A 10,613-nucleotide genomic window follows, 5' to 3' on the forward strand; every position below is an offset into this window, starting at 1 on the left:
TAGGTATGAGAATTGAATTACGCCGCACGCGTAAGTCTTTCAAAAGCGAACGATTAGGTATCGCAATAAAAAGAAGCGTTCGAATATAAAAATTTAATAAGCGTTGAAGTAAAATAATAAAAAACAGATTGGTTCACAATGTTCAAAGTATCACATTAAACGTCTCTTCTTCGTTGGTATATCTCTAGTCGGCGTTTTCAAAGATAATTTTCTTTTTTTAGGTTTTTGTTTTTCAGCAGATTCGATTAAATCATCAAGTTCAGAGTATTGGTCTCCCGATGTTCCTGTGCTATTATAATCCGTACTTATCACACTATCGTATTCTTCATCTCGATCGCGACCGTTCGATGGATAAACATCACTGAAAAAAAAACGAACAAAATTACCATAGGTATATTTTTTCTGCACAAAGATACTCGATATAAATAACTATGAAATACTCACTCGGTTACTAATTCGCCAATTATGTAAGGAATCACTTCGGACACATCAACTTTCAATACTTTGAAAACAACACGATCGTTTACTTTAATTCTTCTTCCAGGCCAATCACAGTAAGGTATTTCTGTTGGTTTTATAATCGATACGTTGAAAATGTCGTACATAATGCAACCCAGATGACTATCACTTTTTTTATTGACAATGGCTGAAATTCAAAGAGCAAGCGTTAAACTCGAACATGTTTATGAACCAAGTTGAAGAATGAATTTACCTGATAAAATACTACCGCACTGAGGCTTAAACACATAGATATCGGCGATACAGGTAACATTTAGTCTTCGACAACGATCAGCTTCGATGGGTTGAAGAATTCTTATATTACAAATACGTAAAATCATATCATTCAACCTGGAGCGAGAAACGTGAAGTGATTAGTAAGTATATAGGTGCGTGATCATTTGAAAATGTTTTGAATAAGCGAATTACTCACTTAGTATTGAAACGCAGTGTTTTTTTATCGAGTTCTTCCAGCACATGTTGCTTGAAATTATCCGAATTGACTGGAGTAGCTTCGTATCGAAGTTTCAACTGGTGGCGACAATTTTTTCGAAGTACGATACCGGAATCAGTTTTACTGAGTTTATTCAATTCTTCGGTACTGAGAGGGAATCGTTTGAGCTTATTTTTCGACGTTTTGTAATTTATTTTACCCATTTTTTGGGAAGATTTCTCTTCGTGTTCGCACATGGTTGAAAATGAACAAAACTTTCACTTTCGTTATCAATGTTATTGTGATAAGAAAAATTTACGATTGATAAGAAAATACGCGTAATTACAAGTAATTACTAACGCGAGTTCAAAATCAAATTTATTTTAAATTTTGAAATTTAATTTTTTTAAAAAAATGATAGTGATGTGTTTTCAAAGATTTTTGCTAAAATATCACATTGTGATGACTGTAAAAATTAAAAATTTACGAATTTTTGACAGGAAAGTTGGAAAAGTAGAAAATCGTAATTTGGGCCTACTGCCAGCAACAGCCCAGCGCCCAGCATAAAAGCTTCTGAAAATAGCATTGCGTTTACGCATGTCTTTTTAATGATGGTGAAAAGACTCAAAGGCAGATGTTTTCTTAAGAAAGAATCGATTGGAAAACGAATTTGTTTACTTTATACGGAAAGAAAGTTCTCTATTCTCTCCCTTAGGTCTTGGTCAGCTGACACCTGCTAATGCTCGCACAATACTCAATGGTCGATTCCCGTCCGTTCCATTAGAAAATACAAGTTTCAAACTAATGTTAATTTAATTTTCATCAAATTCCGTGCATTTGAGGAAATGTGTTGTTGTTTTATTAAGTCGTTATTCTATTTCCCACTCAGACCCTCAACTTTGATTATGCTTTATTTGGTTGAAGTGAGTAAGCTCATTGTTATGTTAAAATAAATTTGTGATATTTAAAATTATTTTTTCATTTCTCAAGTAGGTAGGTACTCAGGATACCCAAACCTATAGGTAATAAGTATTTATCCATTTTAATTTTAATTTTTGAAAACACTTTGATAAAAAGCGATATTTTTTCGGTTCAATTTTGGGTTTCTCTTTTCAGTCTAGGTTGTTTTTTCAGTTTTATTTAGGTTTATAGGTTTTTGCGGTTTGCCTCTCGAGGTATTTTTCACCAAAATTCATCACTTTTCTATTCTAATTAGTTCCATTTTTTTTTTTTAATAATAGAAAATGTAAATTACCTAGAGTCCCGCTAAGTGGCAAAGAATTTTTTCAAAATTCCCATCACACAAGACAAACAAAATTGGTGATCAATTTCTCATGAAAGTTATGTTGTGATCATGAATTTTGATAGAATTTGAACTTGATGACTACGAATTTGTTTTTCACTTGTCTATAGAAGTTTGATAAAAATAAAATTCTTCGTTATAAGACTCTAATAATTGTCATAATTTTAATACATGAGAATTTTACAAGAAAAAAAGAGAGGGATTAGGTACTTGAATAGTAGCAATACCTCAATGGTAAGTCATAAGTGGAAGGTAGGTACTTGTAGGCAGTCAAAAATTTTGATGACATGACAATTTAACGAGGTAAAACGGAAGTTTCTTGAAAAATTCATGCTTGCTTTTATTTTATTTAATACTTCCTTGGAATTGATATAGGTACCTAATTTTGAATCATAACTTATGAGATCTTTGCTCCTTGTTCAAAACTTCAAGATCTGTTTTATTTTTATAGTTGATCAACATTTTGGAATTTTCAACAATACTCCAGACTGGTTTGACTGATTCAGTAACGAAACATTATAGGTCTAAAGGTATGCGTGTTGTTTCATTTTTGATTTTAATTGAAATCATTCTTCCATTCAGTACTTTTTTTATATTATTTCTATGCTTTTTTTTTTTTTTAGACCTAATATTCATGCTGCTTATAAGTTACATGGTAGTCTTAGGAGCACAAAGTTTCATCCACTTGGTTACAATTATATGTCTTCATTTTAATGTAAGTTTCCTATATACTATACTGTAGTAATAACCTACTTACATGTCCAACCCTTTGTTTCTGAAGTGACATTGATGTTTTAAATTGACATATGAATGGAAATCTAAAAGGTGTTGGAAAAAAAGATTTTAAAAAACATCCAAAATCCAGATTTTCGAAAATCTGCCAAAATTCGTATAAAAAGAACATATCTGAATTTATTTGTCTATCGTCATACCGCTTGGTAATAGTATACTATTTTAATTTCATATGAGAGGAAAATAAATGCTGAAATTTTTAAAAATTGTTAATTTAGAATTTGTGAACAAGCGTGGAAAACAGTTACATGTTCAGATAGATGCGTTAAAGACGTATTTTCCATTCAGAAAACTGTCTAGGAAACTATTCATTTTCCGATCATATGAAATTAAAAACTGTAATGAAAATCCGTTCTTTACCTACCTATGCAGAAGTTTGAGAACTTATTTATGGAATATACCTAATTGACAATATTGAAACTACTTTATATTAGTGGAATAAATAATCTCTATATTAATAATAGCTGATTAGAAATTAAATGGCTTTTTGTTTTTTGTTTTTTTGAAAGGAGCGTTCCGTACTCAAATATTCTCTGTTATTCGGCAGTACTGCCCAAGTATATGGTGCAATTTTCAAGTTTATGATCAGTTTGAAAGCGGATCAGCAAAATGCATTTAAGGAATTGTGCGAGGAAGCAGAAAGGTGTTCAGAGGTAATCTTTGGAAATTATAATCATCAGAAAGAAGCTCAGAAAGGTTGTGAATTCATGACACTAATATTTCAAAGTGATTTAAGGACATTACATTTATGTGAGTACCTACCTAGTACCTACCTACATAATTCAATTTTCAAAGTGCTTCATGTGATACTCCTAGTGATACATATATATATACTACAAGTGCATTAAGTACTATAGGTACATTAGAAAAATGTATTTTAAAATGCCTACATCTTCATCGCTTATAACACATATGTATATCACATTATTTATTTTCATTTCAGGCTTCAATATTCTTGCAACATTAGTATTCCTCAGTTACTTAAAATTTGAAGTGATAAGAAAAAATCTTGAACCTACAATTTGGGATGCATGCGATGTATTTCGCTTTCGCGTTGCAATCGAAGACGCCAAAGAAGCTGATGACGTCTCACATAAAAGTGGGCAAAAGAAGAGTGCGCAGAAAAATATTGCCTCCGAGGTGCCCACACAGCCTATATTTTCTGGATTTGGGTTTCGGATTATGAGGTTTCGGATTTGGTGTTTTGATTCCAAAGAATTATTTAATGTTAATACCAATCAGCGAACTGTTGAAAAATTCTCAGCAACCAGTACGAAGATTACACCAAGTACACCAGTGCAGGGCATAGACGTGTAGTGTGTGCGTAGGTCTGGGTACCTACCCACCCCTTGCCAGTTCATTCGTTGACAAGTCGGAAGGTTTTTTATTTCTTTATGGATAAAATTACAAAAATTCTCATTCCTGAAAAATGATAAATTCTTCACATGACTGTTGAAGAGGTAATGCAAAAAGCGTATTCTGAAAATCAAATTTTTTCAAGTCAGGAGTTTTTCTTTTTGAAAAATTTGAAACAAAGTTATTGTAATAAATAGGTAAATAAGCAAAGTAAGTAATCTGAAACCGAATGCAATATATTGAGAATAAAAAAAAATGTATGTGAACCCCTCAAATCCCATTATTTTAAAAAGCGAGACTTTCACGAGACATTTTTCTCAACCAAAACTGATCTCTATCTCTTCCTCTTCCTCTACACATTTGGCGCATTTTGGACATGGTGGGCACACTGGACATACTGGACAACTTGGGCACCTTGGACATTCTGGACAAGGAGGACAAGTTGTAGATGTAGTGGTTCGTGGTCGATAGGTAGGCCTTGGTCGTGGACATGGAGGACATTCATCAGTTCTTGGAGGACACGATTGAGAAGATGAGTCGTCGTTGTCGTCGTAATCCCATTCCGTAGATTCTTTCGAATTGTAATTTGAATCTTGTTGGCGTTGTCGTTTCATGGCGATGGATATCGATTGATTAAGATGTACGGATGATGTATCGTCGCTTCTGCTGATTTTAGAGTCAGTTTGCGATACGCTAAATTTTGTTTACAATTCATGCAACGATTATGATCGTAAGATGGTAAAATATAGTCTTATCATGTTTTATTCTCTTACCTGGTTCTAATAAATGATGATTGTAACAAGTAAATCACCCACATCCAATGTTTCATTTTTGAAAAATACATAAAAATATAGGATTTTGATCGAGTCACGAAGTAGGTACGTCAAACATACATCATCGATCACAAACCTTTCTAGTATGTATTACCTACTCACTATACATTGTGCTCATTATATTTTACAATGAGCAATTGTGGTATTCGAACAATGTTCTCTCTCGACGCAATATGAATTTTTTAATTGGATGTTACGTAAGTTCAAGTCGATAGATGAATAACTTTTTTTACATTGAAAATGAATCGATCGAAATATTCTAAGATTGAAATAAACCGAGAGAAAAAAACGAATCATCCTAAGCCATTTATTCGTTAGAAAATTTCTCATAATACGAGATGAATATTTGATCACATCTGGTAACTTTAGCAACTTTCAGGAATGTTACACCGTTTCGCACAAGTAAGTAGGAACCTATAAATACCTATCTCGTAATACTGATTTTAAGACTGGATCTCGTTGAAAAATTACCAAATAACTTACAAAATGAATTAATTAGCACAGCAAAATTAATGGAATTGATTAAACTTAGGTATAAAAATAGCCACCGAGTGGATTATTTGGTACTTTGGATTGCATGAGTGAAATGCCTTCTACCATCGATGTACATCATTGCTTCTATAATTAAATAAGAAATTAAAACACCAATTAGATAAATATTTTTAAAAAGGGAAAAGAAAATTAAACTGACATAAAATGGATAACGTACCGTGATAGGAATGAGGAACAACGCTATTGACTATGTTATTCGCTTCGAAGGTATAATGAAATGAATTAGTAGTAGTGGTTTTACCGCTCATGTGATCGAGTACTTCGCAATTAACGACAATTTGAAGGAAATGCTGTTCCGTATAAACCACCTGTGTTCAAAAAAATCGAAACATCGGCGTTTAACTTTTAATGGCGAATTCTTTGGATAAGGTGATCGAGTAATTTCTTAAGTTCGACTTACTTGTCCTGTGAGTCTCAAAAGGGAACCTACGTTTACCGGTTGCTTGAATGAAATGTCATTTATGTACCGAAGAGCAGGTCTGTGTTTGCTAAATGGACATAAAAATTGAAATTTTGATTAGAAATGGGAAAACAACATTTTTTTATGATTTTCTTTAGCCATAATTATTCACACCAGCTGAGTGATTTATTCATTCAATGATGGGAAAAATGAAAACTAATGGTGGAATATGTACACATTGTGGAGTTATACATATTATACTCATCAGCTGTTGTAATTGTGATTCACATTATGTACGTGAACTACTTGTTTAATGAGGCAAGTAAAACTATCGTTAGAATTAAACTACGTAGCCTTGATATTCATTCGAAAATTATTTACTTATGAGAAAGAAAGCCATCTGATAGCTTCATTATAGTTGAGAGAGTTTTAAGCAACCTATTTTTTTTTTTTTTTTTTTTTTTTTAGAAGTAATTAACAATCATATTTAAATAGATTTAGGTAGGTAATAGTTTGTTCATAGTTGACTGTTTTTTTAAAAAAATTTTATCGTATCCGATAATGAAAGAGTTGAGCCAACTACCTACTTGAGTTTAAAACAGAATACGAAAATAGAAGTGTCAATGTTAACACAATCGTTATCTTGTCATCAAGTTAACTTATCACACTTTTCGTTAAAATGATTCTCAATTTTCCACTCTTACAACTTGAGCATGGTATTGAATTAAATTATTAAGCTACCTATGTTGATAGGCAGTCAGCCATCCGAGCTCCAAAGCTTGTCTCATTAAAAATCCTCCGAATATTTTGTTATGGAAATTTCTATCCTACAATGAAACAAAATCGAAAATGAATTTCGATTAAATATAGTATTTCTTTACATAGGTAGTAAAAAGTGCATATATAGATGTATCTACCTCAGGATGAGAAAATATATTAGTAACCATGGTTGTATCCTCAACCCAAATGCATCCCTCAGGTAGTTTTCTTCTGCCCAGTAACGGATCAGTCAAATCGACGGTACGAATGAATAAATCGTGAATTAGCGTTTGTTCGTCCGGCGTCGGTTGTTTATTTATTAAATTTCCAATTTTTTCCGTCTTGCGACGTAATGCTCGAGCTACATAAACAGATTAGAAGTACAATTTTTTGAATAAGTGAATATTTTGAATTTACAGTGTTTAGATTTAGAGGTCTACGATATAGTAAGCTTTGAAAACGCCCAATACCATGTTACACAGTTGAACTACGAGTAAGCAAAGCGGTAGACGATGGTTAAATATGAACCTTCGGCTCCTTTATAAGTTGCTATTTCTCGTTCGCCATTCGGTATTAATTTATTTACAAAAGCTGGGCCTGTATTGGTCGAATTTCGAGCCACCATTACGAATACGGCGCAGGTTATACGCTGCCAAGTGCCTTCGATATCTTGTTCCAACCATACGGTCACCTCCATCGATGTACTACCTGCCCATGTCACTTTGCCAGAAATTCTGATGTCTTTGTTGGGCTAAAACATTACGACCGATGAGTAGGCGAATTTTTTCACCTATTGCGATTGGATTCTAGTTACCTTTGGTATAATTTGAGTGAATTGTACTTCGTCCACGAGAACGGTTACGATAACGTAAGGAGTAGGTTGATCTACGGGCTGTTTCGGATTTTTCAAGTGTTTCATAGCACACCAAACTGAAATTGAAAATTTCCAGTGATTATTTTGAACGCTACAATTTGATCCGAAATAGTAATAAGTAACGAACCTGCGAAGAAATCCATATCTTCCATAACTCTTCCTAATCTTATGTATCCCAAATACGTTACGTATTTATCTTGTAAATCGTAATCGGTACTCAATGGAATTAGAGCATCGTCGAAGCTGTCCTACGAATTTATAGGGAAAGTTGTATTTTATTTTTACTTCTATGTATAAATTTAATTTAAAGCATCAACAAACCTGCATGCATCGAGTAGGTAATTCGTTTTGAGACGAGGGTAAATATTGCAATAAATGATTACGATTCTGGTTAAAGCTCAACGGTTGATACCCTCTGCTTATACCCATCAATTCCATCATTTTGTCGCGAACTGCGAACAATAATTTTAAAAATAGAAAAAGAAAGAAAAACTCGAATAGTTCATAAAGATGCCAAAAATCACTCACGTTGTTTAACTTTCTGATTGGAAAGTACCGGCGGTTGCACATGAGTGCCATCGGTACAATAATAATTTGATATGGCTTGAGCAATTTGTGCATTTGGAGCTCTACAACAAGCAAGACGTGTTAATTAATCAGATAAAAATTAACGTGGTATATCGTATCTCTAACATTATCAATTTATTCAACAACAGAATTGTAAATTAATTACCTGATGGTTTTACGAATCAACTGCAATTTGACAAGCTTTAACATGTTTACGAATGAGAACTGAATTTTATGAATGGAGATTACAGAATTCAAAGAGATGACTTCTCCATTTAATTACGAGACGATCGAACTATTGAACAATTTGTACTATTTTTTATGAGCAAACCGAGGAAATAGATGAGACGATTTTCCCCACTTCTCGTGCGTAGTGCGTGCTTCTGGCAATTTTATGACTGAACCGAACTACTTATGACTAACTTGGAAGTATGAATGGACCAATCGTTTACCTAGTGATAGTGATAAGAATTTAGCCTGACGTCATTTCTTATCACAGCGACCGCCAGACAGGTTTTGCAAATAGTTTTGCATGTGTTTGCGCCGGAACGAATTGACTAATTTGAAATTATTTTTGGCAAAGTTTCGCGTAATTGAATTTTAGAATGATTCGATCCATATATTTTTGATTTTGTGTAAGTAAATGCAATTTCGAACTATCTATTCGAACATTACACTTTACGTCAGTTTCACTTTGTAGCGAGCAAGTAGGTAGGTACATATTTCGTATGTATTTCCCATTTTGTTAATTTTAGATGAATTTCGCAGGCTCGTAAGTCATGTCCATCTTCCGAGGGGTACTCTTTCAACTGTTCAAGTTCAAGTTCAATGTACGCTACAAAGCAACTTGCAGCAGTTGCAGCAGTTGCAGCTGATATTCGGGGTTTTCTGACATAAGTAAGTCTAATCTGAAAATTGAATGGGCTGAGTGTATGGATTTTTGAAAAATTGAAAATCCAATAATTCTTGACCGTGGATTTGGATTCTGGTATAATTTTTTGAGACGAACGAAAAAGGTTCTCTGATAAAATTGCCCATCTCCTAAACTAAAGGCGCTGCGGGCAACTACTTATATTCTGCAAATGGGGATTTTTTTTGTAGTTCCTCAAAATTTTTAAAAAGTTAAATTTATGTCAATTTTGAAAATAATTCTTGTGTAACTTTTGAAGACACAAATCAAATTAGTTAGTGGTTCAAGAAATTTTGGAACTTCGATGAAAATTAATTTGCCTGTGGAGTCTTCAATTTCAGAAATACCTAAGCTATATTTTTGTGAGAAAAACCTTTTGAAAACAAAAGTCGTGCCAGAAACCTGAGAAACCTCAGTCAAAAATGGGGGTTTCCAAAATGCGTACATCGTTGCCCCTTCAATTTCTAGACCAGGCTCCAGACCAACCAAATACGGCGCGAGTGTTACCCCTTGAAAACTTGAATATAGGCAACCGTTGAGGTACCTCCATTGTAAATCTAACTAATCGTGTACAAAAATCAAAAAAAGAAGCATTGAGATGAAATGTCCTTTCATCCAGAGTCGTTGACGTTGACGCTTCGAGACTCTATATAGATATCAATTATCAACGCTGAGGCTGAGATACTTATTCATCCATTCTTATCTTATTTTATTCTTCATTCATATTCATTTAAAGGGGAGGGGGGTCAAATATTGTAAATAAAGATATGACATAAATGTAGTAAATTTACAAAAGTATCTACACCAAAAAAAAAAAAAAAAAAAAATTGAAAAAATACTACATACTTACCTTTTGTCAAAATTCCCGAATAAAATCTCGCTTTTAGCTGAAAGTGAAAATTGTTGTTTTTTCGCAAAAAATTGGTCACACTTTAACAGAACAATTGAAAAAAAACAGGAATTTTTGACAAAGATTGTGAATAAGTATCATTTCTTACTAATAATAATTGACGACCTAGGTACCTATACTTTTGCTAAACTAAAATTAAAACTGTCAGTTTGCTTTTTTCAATTTTTTTCCTTTCCAAAAGTTGTCAAAAATAAAGTACTGTACCTACCTAGTTGTTTTTTTTCAAAAATTGATAAAAATTCTTGATTTTTCAGTCAAATTGCTGAAAATTTTCATTTTTTGCAAAAACCAAAAACTTTGAAAAGCCTTACTTTTTTTTACAAATTGTTCAAAATTTTCGTTTTTTTAGTTTTAACCCAAGAAATGCAAAAAAGTCTCGTTTTGTCGAGAGGAATTAGGAAAACGCTGCGTTTTGCTAAAATTGTC

General features: G+C 33.0%; 3 protein-coding genes across 4 annotated transcripts; 1 reads left to right on the forward strand and 2 right to left on the reverse strand.

The window, feature by feature from the left end:
- Positions 1–78: 78 nt before the first annotated feature.
- On the reverse strand, positions 79–1,224 carry Polr1F (RNA polymerase I subunit F). Its single transcript, XM_065368965.1, has 4 exons — positions 932–1,224; positions 713–849; positions 445–646; positions 79–361 (listed from the first exon to the last, which is right to left on the reverse strand). Exons 1-4 carry the CDS (start codon positions 1,186–1,188, stop codon positions 151–153), a joined length of 807 nt encoding a protein of 268 aa, XP_065225037.1. The 5' UTR covers positions 1,189–1,224; the 3' UTR covers positions 79–150.
- A 122-nt stretch (positions 1,225–1,346) lies between these two features.
- Positions 1,347–5,189, forward strand: LOC135848885 (uncharacterized). 2 transcript variants are annotated; one of them, XM_065368964.1, is made up of 5 exons: positions 1,347–1,854; positions 2,686–2,764; positions 2,858–2,949; positions 3,536–3,776; positions 3,970–5,189. In XM_065368964.1, exons 1-5 carry the CDS (start codon positions 1,777–1,779, stop codon positions 4,341–4,343), a joined length of 864 nt encoding a protein of 287 aa, XP_065225036.1. In that variant the 5' UTR covers positions 1,347–1,776; the 3' UTR covers positions 4,344–5,189. The 2 variants fall into 2 exon arrangements, 1 of the variants encoding a protein (XP_065225036.1); XR_010559450.1 differs by lacking the exon at positions 1,347–1,854 and adding an exon at positions 1,937–2,609.
- Positions 5,190–5,505: 316 nt separating this feature from the next.
- LOC135848883 (acyl-coenzyme A thioesterase 9, mitochondrial-like) lies at positions 5,506–8,817 on the reverse strand. Its single transcript, XM_065368962.1, has 11 exons — positions 8,534–8,817; positions 8,329–8,429; positions 8,122–8,252; positions 7,928–8,048; positions 7,741–7,856; positions 7,455–7,677; positions 7,085–7,287; positions 6,909–6,994; positions 6,168–6,255; positions 5,925–6,075; positions 5,506–5,833 (listed from the first exon to the last, which is right to left on the reverse strand). The coding sequence occupies exons 1-11, from the start codon at positions 8,575–8,577 to the stop codon at positions 5,772–5,774; spliced, it is 1,326 nt and encodes a 441-aa protein (XP_065225034.1). The 5' UTR covers positions 8,578–8,817; the 3' UTR covers positions 5,506–5,771.
- Between the last annotated feature and the right edge of the window lie 1,796 nt (positions 8,818–10,613).

This window comes from Planococcus citri, chromosome 5 (assembly GCF_950023065.1).
Source record: "Planococcus citri chromosome 5, ihPlaCitr1.1, whole genome shotgun sequence".
NCBI classification, from domain to species: domain Eukaryota; kingdom Metazoa; phylum Arthropoda; class Insecta; order Hemiptera; family Pseudococcidae; genus Planococcus; species Planococcus citri.

Bases quoted from the DNA above. Each gene is read 5' to 3' on its own strand.
- Polr1F (XM_065368965.1), bottom strand. From the start codon at position 1,188: ATGTGCGAACACGAAGAGAAATCTTCCCAAAAAATGGGTAAAATAAAT. The intron at 850-931 runs GTGAGTAATTCG...TTCTCGCTCCAG, and splicing joins ACACTGCGTTTCAATACTAA to GTTGAATGATATGATTTTAC. The intron at 362-444 runs GTGAGTATTTCA...TTTTTTTTTCAG, and splicing joins ATTGGCGAATTAGTAACCGA to TGATGTTTATCCATCGAACG.
- LOC135848885 (XM_065368964.1), top strand. From the start codon at position 1,777: ATGTGTTGTTGTTTTATTAAGTCGTTATTCTATTTCCCACTCAGACCC. The intron at 2,765-2,857 runs GTATGCGTGTTG...TTTTTTTTTTAG, and splicing joins GAAACATTATAGGTCTAAAG to ACCTAATATTCATGCTGCTT. The intron at 2,950-3,535 runs GTAAGTTTCCTA...TTTTTTTGAAAG, and splicing joins TTATATGTCTTCATTTTAAT to GAGCGTTCCGTACTCAAATA.
- LOC135848883 (XM_065368962.1), bottom strand. From the start codon at position 8,577: ATGTTAAAGCTTGTCAAATTGCAGTTGATTCGTAAAACCATCAG. The intron at 8,430-8,533 runs GTAATTAATTTA...TGCTTGTTGTAG, and splicing joins TTGATTCGTAAAACCATCAG to AGCTCCAAATGCACAAATTG. The intron at 6,256-6,908 runs GTAGCTTAATAA...ATGTCCATTTAG, and splicing joins CTGACTGCCTATCAACATAG to CAAACACAGACCTGCTCTTC.